This window comes from Coturnix japonica, chromosome 38 (assembly GCF_054131305.1).
Source record: "Coturnix japonica strain WE chromosome 38, WE-NBRP24, whole genome shotgun sequence".
Taxonomy (NCBI): Eukaryota; Metazoa; Chordata; class Aves; order Galliformes; family Phasianidae; genus Coturnix; species Coturnix japonica.
This window is the reverse complement of record NC_140700.1, coordinates 1711366-1735611: the sequence shown is the minus strand read 5'-3', so window position 1 is coordinate 1735611 and position 24246 is coordinate 1711366. Positions and strand designations below refer to the sequence as shown.

The 24246-nt window shown below is 47.1% G+C and overlaps 4 protein-coding genes and 1 long non-coding RNA gene across 5 annotated transcripts; all 5 read right to left on the bottom strand.

Moving 5' to 3' along the window:
• Positions 1–1240: 1240 nt before the first annotated feature.
• On the bottom strand, positions 1241–3078 carry LOC146754780 (zinc finger CCCH domain-containing protein 11A-like). Its single transcript, XM_085527438.1, has 3 exons — positions 3061–3078; positions 1913–2188; positions 1241–1741 (listed from the first exon to the last, which is right to left on the bottom strand). The coding sequence occupies exons 1-3, from the start codon at positions 3076–3078 to the stop codon at positions 1559–1561; spliced, it is 477 nt and encodes a 158-aa protein (XP_085383564.1). The 3' UTR covers positions 1241–1558.
• Positions 3079–5870: 2792 nt separating this feature from the next.
• Positions 5871–7490, bottom strand: LOC146754779 (zinc finger CCCH domain-containing protein 11A-like). Its single transcript, XM_085527147.1, has 3 exons — positions 7126–7490; positions 6769–6885; positions 5871–6277 (listed from the first exon to the last, which is right to left on the bottom strand). The coding sequence occupies exons 1-3, from the start codon at positions 7208–7210 to the stop codon at positions 6162–6164; spliced, it is 318 nt and encodes a 105-aa protein (XP_085383273.1). The 5' UTR covers positions 7211–7490; the 3' UTR covers positions 5871–6161.
• A 4376-nt stretch (positions 7491–11866) lies between these two features.
• On the bottom strand, positions 11867–14157 carry LOC146754778 (zinc finger CCCH domain-containing protein 11A-like). The gene is made up of 3 exons (XM_085526769.1): positions 13669–14157; positions 13001–13074; positions 11867–12373 (listed from the first exon to the last, which is right to left on the bottom strand). Exons 1-3 carry the CDS (start codon positions 14105–14107, stop codon positions 12155–12157), a joined length of 732 nt encoding a protein of 243 aa, XP_085382895.1. The 5' UTR covers positions 14108–14157; the 3' UTR covers positions 11867–12154.
• A 745-nt stretch (positions 14158–14902) lies between these two features.
• LOC146754777 (uncharacterized) lies at positions 14903–15877 on the bottom strand. The gene is made up of 3 exons (XR_014938771.1): positions 15774–15877; positions 15202–15282; positions 14903–14981 (listed from the first exon to the last, which is right to left on the bottom strand). It is a non-coding gene; the product is annotated as an uncharacterized LOC146754777 (long non-coding RNA).
• Positions 15878–19393: 3516 nt separating this feature from the next.
• LOC146754776 (zinc finger CCCH domain-containing protein 11A-like) lies at positions 19394–23930 on the bottom strand. Its single transcript, XM_085527437.1, has 8 exons — positions 23927–23930; positions 23671–23675; positions 23289–23397; positions 22685–23113; positions 22017–22090; positions 21245–21389; positions 20378–20667; positions 19394–20206 (listed from the first exon to the last, which is right to left on the bottom strand). The coding sequence occupies exons 1-8, from the start codon at positions 23928–23930 to the stop codon at positions 20024–20026; spliced, it is 1239 nt and encodes a 412-aa protein (XP_085383563.1). The 3' UTR covers positions 19394–20023.
• Between the last annotated feature and the right edge of the window lie 316 nt (positions 23931–24246).

Below are 24246 nucleotides of genomic sequence, written 5' to 3'. Positions count from 1 at the left end.
AATGGAGACATTAACCAAGGAGTTGTTGACCAGAACCGGTGCTGAGATGTTCGGATCCTCACGGTGCACAGGATGGCTCGTCATTTGGTGCCGGCTTAACCCAACGTGCCGGCAGCCAGCAGGGCCCACTTGGGGTCCCGACACAGACGTGTCTCCTGCCCATGACGAGGAGTGGCATAGGGTCTGGGAGCCATGGCCCTGCGTCAGGTCTGATCAGGACCTGACCTATTGGTGTCCATTCGGTCAGCTGATGGTCTCCCATCCGATTCTCTCACGCAGGAGGAGAGCGTGTGGGCACAGCTCAGGCCCCTCCAGCCCTCCCCTCTCTTTAAGTGCACAAAGACACCCCTTCAAGGTCTGATGTGCACACTCCATAATAGCCTGGCAGGTGCCGCTGCCGGGAATGCTGAAGATATGCTTAATGCCCCAAGCTGTGCACCAGTGTCCAAAACATGCATTTCTATATGCTGGGTCATTGTCAGTCTTTAACTCATGAGGTGCACCCATGACAGCGATGGCCATGCACAACGCTTTTATGTAATGCATGGCGGTCTGTCCAGATTGTGCCACAGCCCAGAGAAAACCACTGCATGTGTCAGTTGTGACATGCAAGTGACGGAAACACCCAAACTCTGGGAAGTCTGTGACATCCAGCAGCCAAACCTCATTTGGTCTCAAACCTCTGGGGTTCACCCCTGCAGGAAACAGGTTAGCCATAACTCCCGCTCCTCCTTGGCCGATTCAGTTAACTTTCTAAGAGCACCAAGGGCGGGTAGCAGCTTCTGCGCCTCTTCGTCCCCTGCAAAAGCTCACAGAGCTCCATGCTGGCTTTCTCTAATGCTGACTGACTGACACAGTGAGAAGCTTCATCAGCCAGACCTCTCTGCATTATCCACTTAATAAGCAGGGAGGCTTATTAAGTCCAGAAAAAGGGAAAGGGGGGAATAACGCAGCTGCGGCGTGCAGCTCCCGCTTCTCACACTGCTGCTGCATCACTGCTGATAACTGGAAGGCAGGGAGCACCCCCATCCTTGGTGGCACATTTGGTCCAAAACACCAGAATAATTCTGCTCCCTCCCACCCCCACACTGTCATTAAGTTGCCTTAAAGGATTCAAGTCAAAAACAAAAGCATACACCAACAAAACTCAAGAGCTGGCAGAACTCCAAGCTAGACATAGGGACTGCCCAAGAAATGTGAGCCCCAAAGAAGCTTCCAGCTGCACCCAACGCTGAGCATGGCCAAGGGAGGAGGAAGGAAGGAGCTTGAGGTTGAAGCCTTCAGAGCGTCACTGGATCAGGAGATCAATTGCCAGGCACTGCAGCACACAGATGGACGTCCTTCTGGGCTGTCACAGAACTGCTTTGTCCTCTTGCTGCTGAAAGGAGCCAACCAGGATCAGGGAATGGATGCACAGGACCTCAACTCTGACCAGCAGGAAAACTCAGGACAATGGAATGTAGTCTGCCAATCTTTTACCAGTTCAGCTGTGCTTTAAGACTCATTGTGAAGCCTTTTAATATATTTATTTTTATATATATATATATATACTATAAGACTACTCAGATATACTATCAATCATCTCAGAAAGTTCAAGATGGAGTTCATCCACGTCCTTCTCCAGCTCCAAGTCATATTGTCCTTCCATTTCCTCTAAGAATTCCGAGATGAATTTTTCGAGGTCATCTTCTTCTACAGCCTTGGTGAGCAGGCTGACCTCCGGCAGGGCTGGAGCAGCAGTCTGGAAAGAAGGAAGACAAAGTCAATGATTGCTCAGGAGATCCTTCCTCTGCAGCGCTTCTCCTTCAGCACTGCTGAGCCTTAACCCAACATGGGGGCCAAGGGGCTCCTGAACATTAACATTAACAGTAAGCCTGACCAGGACACCACTGACGCTTCCTCCCCTCCTTACCAAAGCTGCTATTTTAGCTTTTTTAGCTGGAGGCTCCTCTTCATCAGTGCTACTCAGAGGATTCACAGGTGCCACAGCAGAAGGAGAGATCTCAGCAGCCTTCCGCTTCCTTGCTCTCTTTATGGGGCTGCTGGCTTTGCCATCCCAAGGCTTCTCACACACGTTGCACTTGGCTTCCAGTTCCCCTGCTAAGATTTCTGAGATGAACTTTTCAAAGTCATCTTCTTCTACAGCCTTGGTGAGCAGGCTGACCTCCGGCAGGGCTGGAGCAGCAGTCTGGAAAGAAGGAAGACAAAGTCTGTGATTGCTCAGGAGATCCTTCCTCTGCAGCGCTTCTCCTTCAGCACTGCTGAGCCTTAACCCAACATGGGGGCCAAGGGGCTCCTGAAGGACCTTAACAGTAAGCCTGACCAGGGCAGCACTCATGCTTCCTCCCCTCCTTACCAAAGCTGCTATTTTAGCTTTTTTAGCTGGAGGCTCCTCTTCTTCAGTGCTTCTCTGAGGATTCACAGCTGCCACAGCAGAGGGAGAGATCTCAGCAGCCTTCCTCTTCCTTGCTCGCTTTATGGGGCTGCTGGCTTTGCCATCCCAAGGCTTCTCACACACGTTGCCCTTGGCTACAGGAAGAAGAGAGAGCTGGTACAATTGTGCCTTGAGAGGAGTCCAGGTTGTCCTGTCATTCCCACAGCTCTTCTCCACAGTTAAATACATCCGGCCAGCAAAATTACAGTGCTCTTTCCACAAATCTCAGCAATATCTTCCACAGTAAGTGCTGCATACCAACAGTCCGACCAAAGGAACAAAGAAACTGCACAGCTACACCATATTATAACCCAGACAAGGGAAACAGCCATACAGCAGGAGAAAGCAATACATGGTCCCTCTAGAGAAAGGAAAAAGCAGGAGCTACAGACAAGAGTGTGCAACCAGATGCTGTGCAAGCCACAACAGACCCACAAAATACATCCAGGGGTTTATCACACAGGTAAGTCTGCAGCTCAGTGCCACTGTCTGTCCCTCGTTCTCAAGCTGAAGTCTGGCTGGAAGGAACACAAGTGAACTAAGAAAATAAGCATTTCCCTTTCTAGCACTAAGCAAAGGCATGCGCCCACCATGAGCACTCAGGTCCCTTTACTTCCGAGGACCACCTCACACTCAACACTCATTCATAGTTCTCTGCTCCTGAGGTTGGGCTGATGGTTTCCCTGGCAATGCTGTTGCCCACCGTGCTGAGATTTCACTTAGGCCTTTGCAAGCTGATAAGCTGACCATGAAGGGTGGATTCAGGACTGCTAAGCTCTGCACTTTTACCTTTGACTGTTTCTTCAGCAGCAGCCGGCACAGCAGCCACTTCCTTCTTCAGCTTCTTTGGTTGTCTCAGCTGCAGCTTCTCCTTTATTGCCCCCTCAAGGCTCTTTGCTTGAGCTCTAGAATCTGGTGTACTCTGATCCCAGGGCTAAAAAGAAATAAAGTAAGTGCAAAATCAGAACAAACACCAGGGGGAGTGTATGAAGGAAATCAGATTGGAGATATTGCAAAAACGGCTGCACCTGGAACAGAGAATTCCTGTCACTTGGGTCACTGACCCTTTCATAAATGCCTGCATATAACAAGATCCATGCTTTGCTGTGAAAACACTGTTTCAAACGTGTGCAATTAACAAAGCAAGCTCGTTTAAATCAGCACAGTACTGGAGTTGTTACCTACCACATTCTATCTGAGCAACAGAAAGTCATTCCTGTTCCCCTACACAACATCCACCCACAGTCTGATTTCCCTGAACACGAAGCCGTCGTGGCCTTTTTGTATCCAGTGCCCCCCACGTTAACCTCACATGTTGTACCTGGTGCCAGCAGGGTTACTGCCTCACTGCCAGATACAATCAGATCAATTCTGAGTTTGAGGAGTGCAAAGCTGACTGGGAAAGCCATTGAAAGTATCAGGATTGTGAAACATGGCTGCAGCTCTTCACCAAAGGCAGGAAGGTAGGAATGCACTCATGATGGTGGCACATGGTGAGCAGTGAGACATGAGAACATGTGAAGAAATTGTGTCAATGTGTCCATCTTCAGAAGGGACTCACCTCTGCGGGTGCAGAGACAGCTTTGGGAGCAGCCCTGCTCCATCCCACAGTCTTTTTCTCTTCTCTTCCAGGTGCTTTAAAACAAGGAAAAAGAAAATCATTTGGTCAACAGCAAGCATAGAAAGAAACCTGAGTGCCAGTGTTTCCTCCATGTGCTTATTTCCTCACATTCAATAACAAAGCACAGACAGAGGCGACATCACGCAGTCCATACAGTATCCAAGCTGTTCCCTCCTTCACATGCTGTCTCATCACAAAGCCTTTCACCTCCCCAATGAATAACTCACCCCCCTGATCTTTCTGACAGAGGTTGGCCCCCATGCTGAGGAGTCAATCCATGCTTTTCAAATACATTTACATATCAAACTAAGCAACACACGCCAAAGATGAAGGCAACCTTGGCATCAACACACAGAACATGCCACACCAAAAACATGGCAGAAAAAAAAATGTACAAGAGAAACTGAATTACAAAACCTCACAGCGAATGAATTTTCCAGAATGAAGCAGGCAGACACCACGGATTCAATGGAAAAACACATGGATGGACATCCTGGCGCTTCCTGCCTTTGCATGTTTTAAGAAACAGCCCAGGCAATTCTAAGCAAACTCCATTTGCTTGACAGGGGAAGCACTTCGGCAGAGCAGACAGTGAAGCACCTCGTTACCTGCTGGCTTTGTGATCTGCTGCATCCGCAGGGCTTTCTCCTGCTTGATTTCTTCCAAGGTTTTAATATGAATTTCTTCCAATCCCTTGATTTTACGCCGTGGCTCTTCCAGTTTCACGTTACCCGGCCCAGGTGGAAGGAAAATTCTCTTGTTCTTGCATTTACCCTCAGCTCTCTTCTCAGTAAGAAGCTCTTCTACATTTTGCTTCTCATCCTCCAGCCCTTTGTGTTTCCTTTCAGCCAGGGCTTCCGAGTAGGTTTTAATGTGAACTGCAGGGGAAGGCCTCACCCCGGAGCTGGGATCCTCCACCTTACAGCACCCTTCTGCCTGGGGGGCAGCTGGGGTTTCTCCTCGCTGATTCGCTCTTTCAAGACGGATCTCTTCCAGAGTCTTGACATGGATCTCCCCTGCTGGCTTGGCACCGTTCTCTGCCATCATCAAGAAAGGAGAAGCATAATGATTAAATGAGAGTCCAACGAGAGGTTAAGTTTCCAGATTTGTCATAATATTACAGAATATACGTGTTCCCAACAACAACGCTCCTGAGAAAGAATAAGCAGAAAGCCTAGAGAATCTGTGCAGCAAACACCAATGACCATTTACCTCTCCTTGGTGCTCTGTCAATCTTGATCTTCTTCCCCAGCCTTTCTGCGAGGCTGCGTTGCAGCGGAAGGCCACTGACATCAGCTACAGAGAGAAAACAACAACATTCCTAAGATAATTCCTTTGGAGAAAGATTTTTACAACAGTCAACCACAAGCTTTGGTTTCTCCAAGTGTATGTTCTCAAATTCACCTTCCAGCTGCTACACTTGTGTTCCACTTGGAGTCATCACCGACCCACGACACACTTTCCTCCCTCCTGCTTCAGCAGTGCTCTCCCATTTACGTGGAGGCAGCCAAACAGCAGCTCACAAGCAGCCCTTACCTACAGAGGATTCCTGTTTTCCAGGTTTATCAGCAATATTCATTCGAATCACAGGCACCTCCCCTAAAACAAAGAGAAACAAAGTGCTTATTTGACAGAAACCAACAGAATTACTGACCTGTGAGCTCATTTCCCACCCAAAACAAAGACACCACTTTGACAGCCCTGACAGAAAATAATATTGCAACTGTAATGCACTCAGGGTAAGTCCCAATTGTAATTTATCCATTCCACTTAGGAGCCACCAAATGGAAACAAAGGTACTCATCATTACCCTGCTTTGCAGACAGCGTCACAGTTCTGACCAGTGTCCGCACATTCTCCTTCTTCGGCACAGGAACAGTTTGAGATTGGAGCTGATGAGCAGGAGCTCCTGAAGGCCCTTCTGATCCAAGTGAACAAACAGACAGTGTTTACAACAAGAAAAAGAAAAGCCACTGCCAACAACATAAACAAACCTGACAGAACCGTAACAAAGACCAAAGCGCATTTGTTACTCACTACTGTCCAATGTGCAACAACCACTGCACAGCTCTATTCCCCAACACAGTGCCAGCTATCTGAGTATTATCAGAAGGATAACAAAGTAGGGCATATGAACTCACCACTTTGTTGTTTGGTTTTATCCTTTTGTTTCTTCAGTCTGATTTCTTCAAGTGTTTTTATTCCAAAATTCAGACTGTCATCTGGGAACACAGAGCAGTGAATGAGACTGAAGGACAGAGGCACACGCTGAGGACCACAGCTCTGCAAACTGCCTCCTGCTCAGAAGCATGCAGAACAAACCCTGTCGGCTCTCCCCATAGCTAAGAGCACCATGGACCTGATGTCTGTCTGCTGCCCTCCTTTCATCCTTCTGGATATTAAAAGTAGGCTTTAGCCCTTACTTTATCCCATCCACACGACATTAGATTCCTCTATCAGCAAATGTGGCTTTCACCACTGGTTGAAAAGATGCACACACAGGCACTTAAACTCCATGCTGTGGCCTCGTCGTGCTCTAATGCTCTAAACAAAGGAGTTTACCTTCCTAATCTGAAAGGCACATGAAGTTACGAGGTAGGAACAAGATCATGGAAATAGCCGAGTCCATTCAGCAACCCTATGTTCTGTTGTGTTTGTACAATAAATTGCTTTGGAGTTAATTGGCAAGTGCTTCTGATTAATCCTGGAATACCTTGTTTTGTATCAGCATTAGATTTCCTAATGGAAATGATCCGCGATCCATGATGGTTCTCTTTAGCTGGTTGCTGGACAGGTGTTTTTATTTCTTCTCCCGTCTTAGAAAGCTGGTCTGTACAAGGAAAGAAAAAATCAGTCTCTTCAGTTACGCGGTAGGAATTCAATCAGATTTCTCACATTTATGTAGCTCATACAATGACACTTCAGCCCACAGTTAATATTCTTAAGTACAAATGGAAGTGACTACAGATGGGTTCTTTATTTAAACAGCTACACTTACCTGGTAAACCCATAGAAGCAGCCTATGTGAATAGAGTAACTACTAGAGAACCAGGAAATCAACCACACTCACCATCACCTTTGTCATCATGTGCAGAATTGATGACAACGGGAGGATGTGTCGGGCTTGGGACATTCTCTGAGTTGTCCACTTCCATCACTTCCAATGACTGTGGAAAGGGATTGGAGTGCACAGAAAGCTTGCTCTGCTGCACTGTTATCTCAGCTGTCCTCGGATCGTCACCTGCAGACTCTGGTGGACTCAGCAGAGTAGCTACAGGAAGAAAAGGATCAATTTAAAACTTTGATCCTAACCTTACAACCACTGCACAAAGATGGCAAGCAAGGCTGAAAACCCACACAGATAAATGCTGAGTCTCCAGTTGCCCATCCAACTGGCTACTGGGTGAACAAAGAAATCCCCCCCTACACAACATTCACCCAGTAAAAGCTTAAATTCAGGAAAACAACCTGCAAGGCAAAGGCCACAGGAGCAAAAAGAAGCTGAGCATGCAAGAAAAAACTGAAATATCAGAAGCACACAAAGTTAAGCTGTGCTCCTATCTATCATCTTCCCAGCTTTGTTCTCTTCATTCAATCAGTCTCTCAGGAGCAGTTGTTTCAAAACATTGCCCTCCTCAACACTGGTCAAACTCTAGTAACATCACCCTGACTCAGCACGGAGCCCCTGGGCTGCACGGCTGCAAGCCCTCCAATGGAGCCCCTCCTTCAACACCACGAGTGACAGCAGTGAGTAACCCCAACACATTTGTCTGACCGCTGCAGGTCTTCAAGCTCACCCACCTGGACAACCTCAGCAAAGACAGCGATCTTCCAAGCCTTGCAGTTCACTTCTCCTGTAGGCTGAACCAACACTGAATCCGTCAATTAAGAATAACGGGGTAGGAAGAATTTTCCTCCTCACTTTGCCAATGTCAAATTCTGTAAGTTGGAATTTCTGGTCTTCAAGGTTTCTTCACCTATGAAGAAAACACTAAAACCTTCCCCTGTCTTTGTTACCTGTACAGCAAAAGCATGCCAGTGCGTATCAATACACAAATCCACACACATGTGCCTGAATACTGTAACTCAGCACTGCATGGAGCTGCAGCACGTTCTGCTCAGCCGCAACAAGGGTTTGGGTTTTTTTTTTTAATTTTCTGATGTAAAAATCAAATATTTTGGTATTTTAGGTTTGTTTTGTTGGTTTTTTCTTTTTAAAGGTATCAAATGCAGTAAAACCTACAACCAGGACAGACAGAAGATCAAATTCAAGTGATTTGGAACTCTTTCATTAAAGTGCTGCACTTTTCTGTGCTAAGCATTTCCTACAGTCAGTAAGGAAAGGCTGGAACCTTTTACTCATACAAACACTAGTGAATTTTCCAAAAAATATTTTTCTTTTTCAGGAAATTTTCCCAAATCTAAACTAAAGAGAGGAGAAGTCGGGTTCTCAAGTTAGTTGCTGGACTGACTGCATGACAAAGGGAACAAAAACAGCAGTTAAGGACAAAGTTTCCTTCCCTCCTCCAATACTGATAGAAATGCTGCCTTTTTACCTTTAGTACCTTCACAACAGATTCCTCTCTGGCAGATTCCTACGATCCTAAAGACCTCAATGCTGCTCAGCACAGACACCGGGCACCAACTGCCACTGGACTCTGCACCGTGGAACACGCACACAGCTCAGCACTTCTGTTCTCACAATTGGAAGGGTTCTAGAATCTAGAACCGCCCCATCAGATACTTGTGACCTCCCTGACTCCAGCCCTGGTGCACGCAGGCACCACCTGCCCAATACCCAACATCTCCCCCCTCTTTATCATCTGCAGCCCCTGTAAAGGTTCCCCCGCGTACTCCCTGTTACTCCAAAGGTGATTCGCACATTTAAGGCTATTCCGCAAATGAATCAAACATTAAACATATGCGAAAAACAATTAAGCTGTCATAATAACATACCAAAGTGATGCAGCTGTAGTGCCTACAATCCTGAAAGCACACAACAGCAATCTGCCTAACAATTGTGAAATGCTGTATGGCAACACTTAGTCAACTTGTAGAGAACAGTGCACTCAAGTTCAAGATAACAGCACAGTACACAATGGAGTTACAACTTTTCCAAGTTCAGTGTAACACTATTGTACAGAATCTTCGTGGCATTCCAGTTCTGTCCAGTGTGCATTATAATGTCACACTCCATAACCAAATAACAAGACAAAAACATATTGGTTATGCAGAATCGTTCTGAATGGGGATTATCCAGGAACAAGGACTCCCCCGCTCACGAACTATCAGTCCGGCATGAAGGCTGGATTCCCAGTTCGGACCTTCAGGCACATTGGGAGCAACGCTGTCTCATGTGCCGTTACCAGCAGCCGCTGCCCAGTGCTGACGTCAAATCACTGGCTGCACTGGAGACATTAACCAAGGAGTTGTTGACCAGAACCGGTGCTGAGATGTTCGGATCCTCACGGTGCACAGGATGGCTCGTCATTTGGTGCCGGCTTAACCCAACGTGCCGGCAGCCAGCAGGGCCCACTTGGGGTCCCGACACAGACGTGTCTCCTGCCCATGACGAGGAGTGGCATAGGGTCTGGGAGCCATGGCCCTGCGTCAGGTCTGATCAGGACCTGACCTATTGGTGTCCATTCGGTCAGCTGATGGTCTCCCATCCGATTCTCTCACGCAGGAGGAGAGCGTGTGGGCACAGCTCAGGCCCCTCCAGCCCTCCCCCCTCTTTAAGCGCACAAAGACGCCCCTTCAAGGTCTGATGTGCACACTCCATAATAGCCTGGCAGGTGCTGCTGCTGGGAATGCTGAAGATATGCTTAATGCCCCAAGCTGTGCACCAGCGTCCAAAACATGCATTTCTATATGCTGGGTCATTGTCAGTCTTTAACTCATGAGGTGCACCCATGACAGCGATGGCCATGCACAACGCTTTTATGTAATGCATGGCGGTCTGTCCAGATTGTGCCACAGCCCAGAGAAAACCACTGCATGTGTCAGTTGTGACATGCAAGTGACGGAAACACCCAAACTCTGGGAAGTCTGTGACATCCAGCAGCCAAACCTCATTTGGTCTCAAACCTCTGGGGTTCACCCCTGCAGGAAACAGGTTAGCCATAACTCCCACTCCTCCTTGGCCGATTCAGTTAACTTTCTAAGAGCACCAAGGGCGGGTAGCAGCTTCTGCGCCTCTTCGTCCCCTGCAAAAGCTCACAGAGCTCCATGCTGGCTTTCTCTAATGCTGACCGACTGACACAGTGAGAAGCTTCATCAGCCAGACCTCTTTGCATTATCCACTTAATAAGCAGGGAGGCTTATTAAGTCCAGAAAAAGGGAAAGGGGGGAATAACGCAGCTGCGGCGTGCAGCTCCCGCTTCTCACACTGCTGCTGCATCACTGCTGATAACTGGAAGGCAGGGAGCACCCCCATCCTTAGTGGCACATTTGGTCCAAAACACCAGAATAATTCTGCTCCCTCCCACCCCCACATTGTCATTAAGTTGCCTTAAAGGATTCAAGTCAAAAACAAAAGCATACACCAAAAAAACTCAAGAGCTGGCAGAACTCCAGGCTAGACATAGGGACTACCCAAGAAATGTGAGCCCCAAAGAAGCTTCCAGCTGCACCCAACGCTGAGCATGGCCAAGGGAGGAGGAAGGAAGGAGCTTGAGGTTGAAGCCTTCAGAGCGTCACTGGATCAGGAGATCAATTGCCAGGCACTGCAGCACACAGATGGACGTCCTTCTGGGCTGTCACAGAACTGCTTTGTCCTCTTGCTGCTGAAAGGAGCCAACCAGGAGCAGGGAATGGATGCACAGGACCTCAACTCTGACCAGCAGGAAAACTCAGGACAATGGAATGCAGTCTGCCAATCTTTTACCAGTTCAGCTGTGCTTTAAGACTCATTGTGAAGCCTTTTAAAATATTTATTTATATATATATATACTACAAGACTACTCAGATATACTATCAATCATCTCAGAAAGTTCAAGATGGAGTTCATCCACGTCCTTCTCCAGCTCCAAGTCATATTGTCCTTCCATTTCCTCTAAGAATTCCGAGATGAACTTTTCGAGGTCATCTTCTTCTACAGCCTTGGTGAGCAGGCTGACCTCCGGCAGGGCTGGAGCAGCAGTCTGGGAAGAAGGAAGACAAAGTCAATGATTGCTCAGGAGATCCTTCCTCTGCAGCACTTCTCCTTCAGCACTGCTGAGCCTTAACCCAACATGGGGCCAAGGGGCTCCTGAAGGACCTTATCAGTAAGCCTGACCAGGGCAGCACTCATGCTTCCTCCCCTCCTTACCAAAGCTGCTATTTTAGCTTTTTTAGCTGGAGGCTCCTCTTCTTCAGTGCTTCTCTGACGATTCACAGCTGCCACAGCAGAAGGAGAGATCTCAGCAGCCTTCCTCTTCCTTGCTCGCTTTATGGGGCTGCTGGCTTTGCCATCCCAAGGCTTCTCACACACGTTGCCCTTGGCTACAGGAAGAAGAGAGAGCTGGTACAATTGTGCCTTGAGAGGAGTCCAGGTTGTCCTGTCATTCCCACAGCTCTTCTCCACAGTTAAATACATCTGGCCAGCAAAATTACATTGCTCTTTCCACAAATCTCAGCAATATCTTCCACAGTAAGTGCTTCATACCAACAGTCCCACCAAAGGAACAAAGAAACTGCACAGCTACACCATATTATAACCCAGACAAGGGAAACAGCCATACAGCAGGAGAAAGCAATACATGGTCCCTCTAGAGAAAGGAAAAAGCAGGAGCTACAGACAAGAGTGTGCAACCAGACGCTGTGCAAGCCACAACAGACCCACAAACATCCAGGGGTTTATCACACAGGTAAGTCTGCAGCTCAGTGCCACTGTCTGTCCCTCGTTCTCAAGCTGAAGTCTGGCTGGAAGGAACACAAGTGAACTAAGAAAATAAGCATTTCCCTTTCTAGCACTAAGCAAAGGCACGCACCCACCATGAGCACTCAGGTCCCTTTACTTCCGAGGACCACCTCACACTCAACACTCATTCATAGTTCTCTGCTCCTGAGGTTGGGCTGATGGTTTCCCTGGCAATGCTGTTGCCCACCGTGCTGAGATTTCACTTAGGCCTTTGCAAGCTGATAAGCTGACCATGAAGGGTGGATTCAGGACTGCTAAGCTCTGCACTTTTACCTTTGACTGTTTCTTTAGCTGCAGCCGGCACAGCAGCCACTTCCTTCTTCAGCTTCTTTGGTTGTCTCAGCTGCAGCTTCTCCTTTATTGCCCCCTCAAGGCTCTTTGCTTGAGCTCTAGAATTTGGTGTACTCTGATCCCAGGGCTAAAAAGAAATAAAGTAAGTGCAAAATCAGAACAAACACCAGGGAGAGTGTATGAAGGAAATCAGATTGGAGATATTGCAAAAACGGCTGCACCTGGAACAGTACATTCCTGTCACTTGGGTCACTGACCCTTTCATAAATGCCTGCATATAACAAGATCCACGCTTTGCTGTGAAAACACTGTTTCAAACGTGTGCAATTAACAAAGCAAGCTCATTTAAATCAGCGCAGTACTGGAGTTGTTACCTACCACATTATATCTGAGCAACAGAAAGTCATTCCTGTTCCCCTACACAACATCCACCCACAGTCTGATTTCCCTGAACACGAAGCCGTCGTGGCCTTTTTGTATCCAGTGCCCCCCACGTTAACCTCACAAGTTGTACCTGGTGCCAGCAGGGTTACTGCCTCACTGCTAGATACAATCAGATCAATTCTGAGTTTGAGGAGTGCAAAGCTGACTGGGAAAGCCATTGAAAGTATCAGGATTGTGAAACATGGCTGCAGCTCTTCACCAAAGGCAGGAAGGTAGGAATGCACTCATGATGGTGGCACATGGTGAGCAGTGAGACATGAGAACATGTGAAGAAATTGTGTCAATGTGTCCATCTACAGAAGGGACTCACCTCTGAGGGTGCAGAGACAGCTTTGGGAGCAGCCCTGCTCCATCCCACAGTCTTTTTCTCTTCTCTTCCAGCTGCTTTAAAACAAGGAAAAAGAAAATCACTTGGTCAACAGCAAGCATAGAAAGAAACCTGAGTGCCAGTGTTTCCTCCATGTGCTTATTTCCTCACATTCAATAACAAAGCACAGACAGAGGCGACATCACGCAGTCCATACAGTATCCAAGCTCTTCCCTCCTTCACATGCTGTCTCATCACAAAGCCTTTCACCTCCCCAATGAATAACTCACCCCCCTGACCTTTCTGACAGAGGTTGGCCCCCATGCTGAGGAATCAATCCATGCTTTTCAAATACATTTACATATCGAACTAAGCAACACACACCAAAGATGAAGGCAACCTTGGCATCAACACACAGAACATGCCACACCAAAAACATGGCAGAAAAAAAAATGTACAAGAGAAACTGAATTACAAAACCTCACAGCGAATGAATTTTCCAGAATGAAGCAGGCAGACACCACGGATTCAATGGAAAAACACATGGATGGACATCCTGGCGCTTCCTGCCTTTGGATGTTGTAAGAAACAGCCCAGGCAATTCTAAGCAAACTCCATTTGCTTGACAGGGGAAGCACTTCGGCAGAGAAGACAGTGAAGCACCTCCTTACCTGCTGGCTTTGCGACCTGCTGCATCCGCAGGGCTTTCTCCTGCTTGATTTCTTCCAAGGTTTTAATATGAATTTCTTCCAATCTCTTGATTTTAAGCCGTGGCTCTTCCAGTTTCACGTTACCTGGCCCAGGTGGAAGGAAAATTCTCTTGTTCTTGCATTTACCCTCAGCTCTCTTCTCAGTAAGAAGCTCTTCTACTTTTTGCTTCTCTCCCTCCAGTCCTTTGTGTTTCCTTTCAGCCAGGGCTTCCGAGTAGGTTTTGATGTGAACTGCAGGGGAAGGCCTCACCCCGGAGCTGGGATCCTCCACCTTACAGCACCCTTCTGCCTGGGGGGCAGCTGGGGTTTCTCCTCGCTGATTCGCTCTTTCAAGACGGATCTCTTCCAGAGTCTTGACATGGATCTCCCCTGCTGGCTTGGCACCGTTCTCTGCCATCATCAAGAAAGGAGAAGCGTAATGATTAAATGAGAGTCCAACGAGAGGTTAAGTTTCCAGATTTGTCATAATATTACAGAATATACGTGTTCCCAACAACAACTCTCCTGAGAAAGAACAAGCAGAAAGCCTAGAGAATCTGTGCAGCAAACACCAATGACCATTTACCTCTCCTTGGTGCTCTGTCAATCTTGATCTTCTTCCCCAGCCTTTCTGCAAGGCTGCGTTTCAGCGGAAGGCCACTGACATCAGCTACAGAGAGAAAACAACAACATTCCTAAGATAATTCCTTTGGAGAAAGATTTTTACAACAGTCAACCACAAACTTTGGTTTCTCCAAGTGTATGTTCTCAAATTCACCTTCCAGCTGCTACTCTTGTGTGCCACTTGGAGTCATCACAGACCCACGACACACTTTCCTCCCTCCTGCTTCAGCAGTGCCCTCCCATTTACGTGGAGGCAGCCAAACAGCAGCTCACAAGCAGCCCTTACCTACAGAGGATTCCTGTTTTCCAGGATTATCAGCAATATTCAATCGAATCACAGGCACCTCCCCTAAAACAAAGAAAAACAAAGTGCTTATTTGACAGAAACCAACAGAATTACTGACCTGTGAGCTCATTTCCCACCCAAAACAAAGACACCACTTTGACAGCCCTGACAGAAAATAATATTGCAACTGTAATGCACTCAGGGTAAGTTCCGATTGTAATTTATCCATTCCACTTAGGAGCCACCAAATGGAAACAAAGGTACTCATCATTACCCTGCTTTGCAGACAGCGTCACAGTTCTGAACAGTGTCCGCACATTCTCCTTCTTCGGCACAGGAACAGTTTGAGATTGGAGCAGATGAGCAGGAGCTCCTGAAGGCCCTTCTGATCCAAGTGAACAAACAGACAGTGTTTACAACAGGAAAAAGAAAAGCCACTGCCAACAACAAAAACAAACCTGACAGAACCGTCACAAAGACCAAAGCGCATTTGTTACTCACTACTGTCCAATGTGCAACAACCACTGCACAGCTCTATTCCCCAACACAGTGCCAGCTATCTGAGTATTATCAGAAGGATAACAAAGTAGGGCATATGAACTCACCACTTTGTTGTTCGGTTTTATCCTTTTGTTTCTTCAGTCTGATTTCTTCAAGTGTTTTTATTCCAAAATTCAGACTGTCATCTGGGAACACAGAGCAGTGAATGAGACTGAAGGACAGAGGCACACGCTGAGGACCACAGCTCTGCAAACTGCCTCCTGCTCAGAAGCATGCAGAACAAACCCTGTCAGCTCTCCCCACAGCTAAGAGCACCATGGACCTGATGTCTGTCTGCTGCCCTCCTTTCATCCTTCTGGATATTAAAAGTAGGCTTTATCCCTTACTTTATCCCATCCACATGACATTAGATTCCTCTATCAGCAAATGTGGCTTTCACCACTGGTTGAAAAGATGCACATACAGGCACTTAAACTCCATGCTGTGGCCTCGTCGTGCTCTAATGCTCTAAACAAAGGAGTTTACCTTCCTAATCTGAAAGGCACATGAAGTTACGAGGTAGGAACAAGATCATGGAAATAGCCGAGTCCATTCAGCAACCCTATGTTCTGTTGTGTTTGTACAATAAATTGCTTTGGAGTTAATTGGCAAGTGCTTCTGATTAATCCTGGAATACCTTGTTTTGTATCAGCATTAGATTTCCTAATGGAAATGATCCGCGATCCATGATGGTTTTCTTTAGCTGGTTGCTGGACAGGTGTTTTTATTTCTTCTCCCGTCTTAGAAAGCTGGTCTGTACAAGGAAAGAAAAAATCAGTCTCTTCAGTTACGTGGTAGGAATTCAATCAGATTTCTCACATTTATGTAGCTCATACAATGACACTTCAGCCCACAGTTAATATTCTTAAGTACAAATGGAAGTGACTACAGATGGGTTCTTTATTTAAACAGCTACACTTACCTGGTAAACCCATAGAAGCAGCCTATGTGAATAGATTAACTACTAGAGAACCAGGAAATCAACCACACTCACCATCACCTTTGTCATCATGTGCAGAATTGATGACAACGGGAGGATGTGTCGGGCTTGGGACATTCTCTGAGTTGTCCACTTCCATCACTTCCAATGACTGTGGAAAGGGATTGGAGTGCACAGAAAGCTTGCTCTGCTGCACTGTTATCTCAGCTGTCCTCGGATCGTCACCTGCAGACTCTGGTGGACTCAGCAGAGTAGCTACAGGAAGAAAAGGATCAATTTAAAACTTTGATCCTAACCTTACAACCACTGCACAAAGATGGCAGGCAAGGCTGAAAACCCACACAGATAAATGCTGAGTCTCCAGTTGCCCATCCAACTGGCTACTGGGTGAACAAATAAATCCCCCCCTACACAACATTCACCCAGTAAAAGCTTAAATGCAGGAAAACAACCTGCAAGGCAAAGGCCACAGGAGTAAAAAGAAGCTGTGCATGCAAGAAAAAACTGAAATATCAGAAGCACACAAAGTTGAGCTGTGCTCCTATCTATCATCTTCCCAGCTTTCTTCTCTTCATTCAATCAGTCTCTCAGGAGCAGTTGTTTCAAAACATTGCCCTCCTCAACACTGGTCAAACTCTAGTAACATCACCCTGACTCAGCACGGAGCCCCTGGGCTGCACGGCTGCAAGCCCTCCAATGGAGCCCCTCCTTCAACACCACGAGTGACAGCAGTGAGTAACCCCAACACATTTGTCTGACCGCTGCAGGTCTTCAAGCTCACCCACCTGGACAACCTCAGCAAAGACAGCGATCTTCCAAGCCTTGCAGTTCACTTCTCCTGTAGGCTGAACCAACACTGAATCCGTCAATTAAGAATAACGGGGTAGGAAGAATTTTCCTCCTCACTTTGCCAATGTCAAATTCTGTAAGTTGGAATTTCTGGTCTTCAAGGTTTCTTCACCTATGAAGAAAACACTAAAACCTTCCCCTGTCTTTGTTACCTGTACAGCAAAAGCATGCCAGTGCATATCAATACACAAATCCACACACATGTGCCTGAATACTGTAACTCAGCACTGCATGGAGCTGCAGCACGTTCTGCTCAGCCGCAACAAGGGTTTGGTTTTTTTTTTTTAATTTTCTGATGTAAAAATCAAATATTTTGGTATTTTAGGTTTGTTTTGTTTGTTTTTTCTTTTTAAAGGTATCAAATGCAGTAAAACCTACAACCAGGACAGACAGAAGATCAAATTCAAGTGATTTGGAACTCTTTCATTAAAGTGCTGCACTTTTCTGTGCTAAGCATTTCCTACAGTCAGTAAGGAAAGGCTGGAACCTTTTACTCATACAAACACTAGTGAATTTTCCAAAAAATATTTTTCTTTTTCAGGAAATTTTCCCAAATCTAAACTAAAGAGAGGAGAAGTCGGGTTCTCAAGTTAGTTGCTGGACTGACTGCATGACAAAGGGAACAAAAACAGCAGTTAAGGACAAAGTTTCCTTCCCTCCTATAATACTGATAGAGATGCTGCCTTTTTACCTTTAGTACCTTCACAACAGATTCCTCTCTGGCAGATTCCTACAATCCTAAAGACCTCAATGCTGCTCAGCACAGACACCGGGCACCAACTGCCACTGGACTCTGCACCGTGGAACACGCACACAGCTCAGCACTTCTGTTCTCACAATTAGAAGGGTTCTAGAATCTAGAACCGCCCCATCAGATACTTGTGACCTCCCTGACTCCAGCCCTGGTGCACGCAGGCACCACCTGCCCAATACCCAACATCTCCCCCCTCTTTATCATCTGCAGCCCCTGTAAAGGTTCCCCCGCGTACTCCCTGTTACTCCAAAGGTGATTCGCACATTTAAGGCTATTCCGCAAATGAATCAAACATTAAACATATGCGAAAAACAATTAAGCTGTCATAATAACATACCAAAGTGATGCAGCTGTAGTGCCTACAATCCTGAAAGCACACAACAGCAATCTGCCTAACAATTGTGAAATGCTGTATGGCAACACTTAGTCAACTCATAGAGAGCAGTGCACTCAAGTTCAAGATAACAGCACAGTACACAATGGAGTTACAACTTTTCCAAGTTCAGTGTAACACTATTGTACAGAATCTTCGTGGCATTCCAGTTCTGTCCAGTGTGCATTATAATGTCACACTCCATAACCAAATAACAAGACAAAAACATATTGGTTGTGCAGAATCGTTCTGAATGGGGATTATCCAGGAACAAGGTCTCCCCCGCTCACGAACTATCAGTCCGGCATGAAGGCTGGATTCCCAGTTCGGACCTTCAGGCACATTGGGAGCAACGCAGTCTCATGTGCCGTTACCAGCAGCCGCTGCCCAGTGCTGACGTCAAATCACTGGCTGCACTGGAGACATTAACCAAGGAGTTGTTGACCAGAACCGGTGCTGAGATGTTCGGATCCTCACGGTGCACAGGATGGCTCGTCATTTGGTGCCGGCTTAACCCAACGTGCCGGCAGCCAGCAGGGCCCACTTGGGGTCCCGACACAGACGTGTCTCCTGCCCATGACGAGGAGTGGCATAGGGTCTGGGAGCCATGGCCCTGCGTCAGGTCTGATCAGGACCTGACCTATTGGTGTCCATTCGGTCAGCTGATGGTCTCCCATCCGATTCTCTCACGCAGGAGGAGAGCGTGTGGGCACAGCTCAGGCCCCTCCAGCCCTCCCCTCTCTTTAAGTGCACAAAGACGCCCCTTCAAGGTCTGATGTGCACACTCCATAATAGCCTGGCAGGTGCCGCTGCCGGGAATGCTGAAGATATGCTTAATGCCCCAAGCTGTGCACCAGCGTCCAAAACATGCATTTCTATATGCTGGGTCATTGTCAGTCTTTAACTCATGAGGTGCACCCATGACAGCGATGGCCATGCACAACGCTTTTATGTAATGCATGGCGGTCTGTCCAGATTGTGCCACAGCCCAGAGAAAACCACTGCATGTGTCAGTTGTGACATGCAAGTGACGGAAACACCCAAACTCTGGGAAGTCTGTGACATCCAGCAGCCAAACCTCATTTGGTCTCAAACCTCTGGGGTTCACCCCTGCAGGAAACAGGTTAGCCATAACTCCCACTCCTCCTTGGCCGATTCAGTTAACTTTCTAAGAGCACCAAGGGCGGGTAGCAGCTTCTGCGCCTCTTCGTCCCCTGCAAAAGCTCACAGAGCTCCATGCTGGCTTTCTCTAATGCTGACCGACTGACACAGTGAGAAGCTTCATCAGCCAGACCTCTTTGCATTATCCACGTAATAAGCAGGGAGGCTTATTAAGTCCAGAAAAAGGGAAAGGGGGGAATAACGCAGCTGCGGCGTGCAGCTCCCGCTTCTCACACTGCTGCTGCATCACTGCTGATAACTGGAAGGCAGGGAGCACCCCCATCCTTAGTGGCACATTTGGTCCAAAACACCAGAATAATTCTGCTCCCTCCCACCCCCACGTTGTCATTAAGTTGCCTTAAAGGATTCAAGTCAAAAACAAAAGCATACACCAACAAAACCCAAGAGCTGGCAGAACTCCAAGCTAGACATAGGGACTACCCAAGAAATGTGAGCCCCAAAGAAGCTTCCAGCTGCACCCAACGCTGAGCATGGCCAAGGGAGGAGGAAGGAAGGAGCTTGAGGTTGAAGCCTTCAGAGCGTCACTGGATCAGGAGATCAATTGCCAGGCACTGCAGCACACAGATGGACGTCCTTCTGGGCTGTCACAGAACTGCTTTGTCCTCTTGCTGCTGAAAGGAGCCAACCAGGATCAGGGAATGGATGCACAGGACCTCAACTCTGACCAGCAGGAAAACTCAGGACAATGGAATGTAGTCTGCCAATCTTTTACCAGTTCAGCTGTGCTTTAAGACTCATTGTGAAGCCTTTTAAAATATTTATTTTTTTATATATATATATACTATAAGACTACTCAGATATACTATCAATCATCTCAGAAAGTTCAAGATGGAGTTCATCCACGTCCTTCTCCAGCTCCAAGTCATATTGTCCTTCCATTTCCTCTAAGAATTCCGAGATGAATTTTTCGAGGTCATCTTCTTCTACAGCCTTGGTGAGCAGGCTGACCTCCGGCAGGGCTGGAGCAGCAGTCTGGAAAGAAGGAAGACAAAGTCAATGATTGCTCAGGAGATCCTTCCTCTGCAGCGCTTCTCCTTCAGCACTGCTGAGCCTTAACCCAACATGGGGGCCAAGGGGCTCCTGAACATTAACATTAACAGTAAGCCTGACCAGGACACCACTGACGCTTCCTCCTCTCCTTACCAAAGCTGCTATTTTAGCTTTTTTAGCTGGAGGCTCCTCTTCTTCAGTGCTTCTCTGATGATTCACAGCTGCCACAGCAGAGGGAGAGATCTCAGCAGCCTTCCTCTTCCTTGCTCGCTTCGTGGGGCTGCTGGCTTTGCCATCCCAAGGCTTCTCACACACGTTGCCCTTGGCTACAGGAAGAAGAGAGAGCTGGTACAATTGTGCCTTGAGAGGAGTCCAGGTTGTCCTGTCATTCCCACAGCTCTTCTCCACAGTTAAATACATCTGGCCAGCAAAATTACATTGCTCTTTCCACAAATCTCAGCAATATCTTCCACAGTAAGTGCTGCATACCAACAGTCCCACCAAAGGAACAAAGAAACTGCACAGCTACACCATATTATAACCCAGACAAGGGAAACAGCCATACAGCAGGAGAAAGCAATACATGGTCCCTCTAGAGAAAGGAAAAAGCAGGAACTACAGACAAGAGTGTGCAACCAGATGCTGTGCAAGCCACAACAGACCCACAAAATACATCCAGGGGTTTATCACACAGGTAAGTCTGCAGCTCAGTGCCACTGTCTGTCCCTCGTTCTCAAGCTGAAGTCTGGCTGGAAGGAACACAAGTGAACTAAGAAAATAAGCATTTCCCTTTCTAGCACTAAGCAAAGGCATGCACCCACCATGAGCACTCAGGTCCCTTTACTTCCGAGGACCACCTCACACTCAACACTCATTCATAGTTCTCTGCTCCTGAGGTTGGGCTGATGGTTTCCCTGGCAATGCTGTTGCCCACCGTGCTGAGATTTCACTTAGGCCTTTGCAAGCTGATAAGCTGACCATGAAGGGTGGATTCAGGACTGCTAAGCTCTGCACTTTTACCTTTGACTGTTTCTTCAGCAGCAGCCGGCACAGCAGCCACTTCCTTCTTCAGCTTCTTTGGTTGTCTCAGCAGCAGCTTCTCCTTTATTGCCCCCTCAAGGCTCTTTGCTTGAGCTCTAGAATCTGGTGTACTCTGATCCCAGGGCTAAAAAGAAATAAAGTAAGTGCAAAATCAGAACAAACACCAGGGGGAGTGTATGAAGGAAATCAGATTGGAGATATTGCAAAAACGGCTGCACCTGGAACAGTACATTCCTGTCACTTGGGTCACTGACCCTTGCATAAATGCCTGCATATAACAAGATCCACGCTTTGCTGTGAAAACACTGTTTCAAATGTGTGCAATTAACAAAGCAAGCTCGTTTAAATCAGCGCAGTACTGGAGTTGTTACCTACCACATTCTATCTGAGCAACAGAAAGTCATTCCTGTTCCCCTACACAACATCCACCCACAGTCTGATTTCATTGAACACGAAGCCGTCGTGGCCTTTTTGTATCCAGTGCCCCCCACGTTAACCTCACAAGTTGTACCTGGTGCCAGCAGGGTTACTGCCTCACTGCCAGATACAATCAGATCAATTCTGAGTTTGAGGAGTGCAAAGCTGACTGGGAAAGCCATTGAAAGTATCAGGATTGTGAAACATGGCTGCAGCTCTTCACCAAAGGCAGGAAGGTAGGAATGCACTCATGATGGTGGCACATGGTGAGCAGTGAGACATGAGAACATGTGAAGAAACTGTGTCAATGTGTCCATCTACAGAAGGGACACACCTCTGAGGGTGCAGAGACAGCTTTGGGAGCAGCCCTGCTCCATCCCACAGTCTTTTTCTCTTCTCTTCCAGCTGCTTTAAAACAAGGAAAAAGAAAATCACTTGGTCAACAGCAAGCATAGAAAGAAACCTGAGTGCCAGTGTTTCCTCCATGTGCTTATTTCCTCACATTCAATAACAAAGCACAGACAGAGGCGACATCACGCAGTCCATACAGTATCCAAGCTGTTCCCTCCTTCACATGCTGTCTCATCACAAAGCCTTTCACCTCCCCAATGAATAACTCACCCCCCTGACCTTTCTGACAGAGGTTGGCCCCCATGCTGAGGAATCAATCCATGCTTTTCAAATACATTTACATATCGAACTAAGCAACACACACCAAAGATGAAGGCAACCTTGGCATCAACACACAGAACATGCCACACCAAAAACATGGCAGAAAAAAAAATGTACAAGAGAAACTGAATTACAAAACCTCACAGCGAATGAATTTTCCAGAATGAAGCAGGCAGACACCACGGATTCAATGGAAAAACACATGGATGGACATCCTGGCACTTCCTGCCTTTGCATGTTGTAAGAAACAGCCCAGGCAATTCTAAGCAAACTCCATTTGCTTGACAGGGGAAGCACTTCAGCAGAGAAGACAGTGAAGCACCTCGTTACCTGCTGGCTTTGCGACCTGCTGCATCCGCAGGGCTTTCTCCTGCTTGATTTCTTCCAAGGTTTTAATATGAATTTCTTCCAATCTCTTGATTTTACGCCGTGGCTCTTCCAGTTTCACGTTACCCGGCCCAGGTGGAAGGAAAATTCTCTTGTTCTTGCATTTACCCTCAGCTCTCTTCTCAGTAAGAAGCTCTTCTACTTTTTGCTTCTCTCCCTCCAGTCCTTTGTGTTTCCTTTCAGCCAGGGCTTCCGAGTAGGTTTTGATGTGAACTGCAGGGGAAGGCCTCACCCCGGAGCTGGGATCCTCCACCTTACAGCACCCTTCTGCCTGGGGGGCAGCTGGGGTTTCTCCTCTCTGATTCGCTCTTTCAAGACGGATCTCTTCCAGAGTCTTGACATGGATCTCCCCTGCTGGCTTGGCACCCTTCTCTGCCATCATCAAGAAAGGAGAAGCGTAATGATTAAATGAGAGTCCAACGAGAGCTTAAGTTTCCAGATTTGTCATAATATTACAGAATATACGTGTTCCCAACAACAACTCTCCTGAGAAAGAACAAGCAGAAAGCCTAGAGAATCTGTGCAGCAAACACCAATGACCATTTACCTCTCCTTGGTGCTCTGTCAATCTTGATCTTCTTCCCCAGCCTTTCTGCAAGGCTGCGTTTCAGCGGAAGGCCACTGACATCAGCTACAGAGAGAAAACAGCAACATTCCTAAGATAATTCCTTTGGAGAAAGATTTTTACAACAGTCAACCACAAACTTTGGTTTCTCCAAGTGTATGTTCTCAAATTCACCTTCCAGCTGCTACACTTGTGTGCCACTTGGAGTCATCACAGACCCACGACACACTTTCCTCCCTCCTGCTTCAGCAGTGCCCTCCCATTTACGTGGAGGCAGCCAAACAGCAGCTCACAAGCAGCCCTTACCTACAGAGGATTCCTGTTTTCCAGGTTTATCTGCAATATTCAGTCGAATCACAGGCACCTCCCCTAAAACAAAGAAAACAAAGTGCCTATTTGACAGAAACCAACAGAATTACTGACCTGTGAGCTCATTTCCCACCCAAAACAAAGACACCACTTTGACAGCCCTGACAGAATGTAATATTGCAACTGTAATGCACTCAGGGTAAGTCCCGATTGTAATTTATCCATTCCACTTAGGAGCCACCAAATGGAAACAAAGGTACTCATCATTACCCTGCTTTGCAGACAGCGTCACAGTTCTGACCAGTGTCCGCACATTCTCCTTCTTCGGCACAGGAACAGTTTGAGATTGGAGCAGATGAGCAGGAGCTCCTGAAGGCCCTTCTGATCCAAGTGAACAAACAGACAGTGTTTACAACAGGAAAAAGAAAAGCCACTGCCAACAACATAAACAAACCTGACAGAACCGTCACAAAGACCAAAGCGCATTTGTTACTCACTACTGTCCAATGTGCAACAACCACTGCACGGCTCTATTCCCCAACACAGTGCCAGCTATCTGAGTACTCAGCTATCTGAGTATTATCAGAAGGATAACAAAGTAGGGCATATGAACTCACCATTTTGTTGTTTG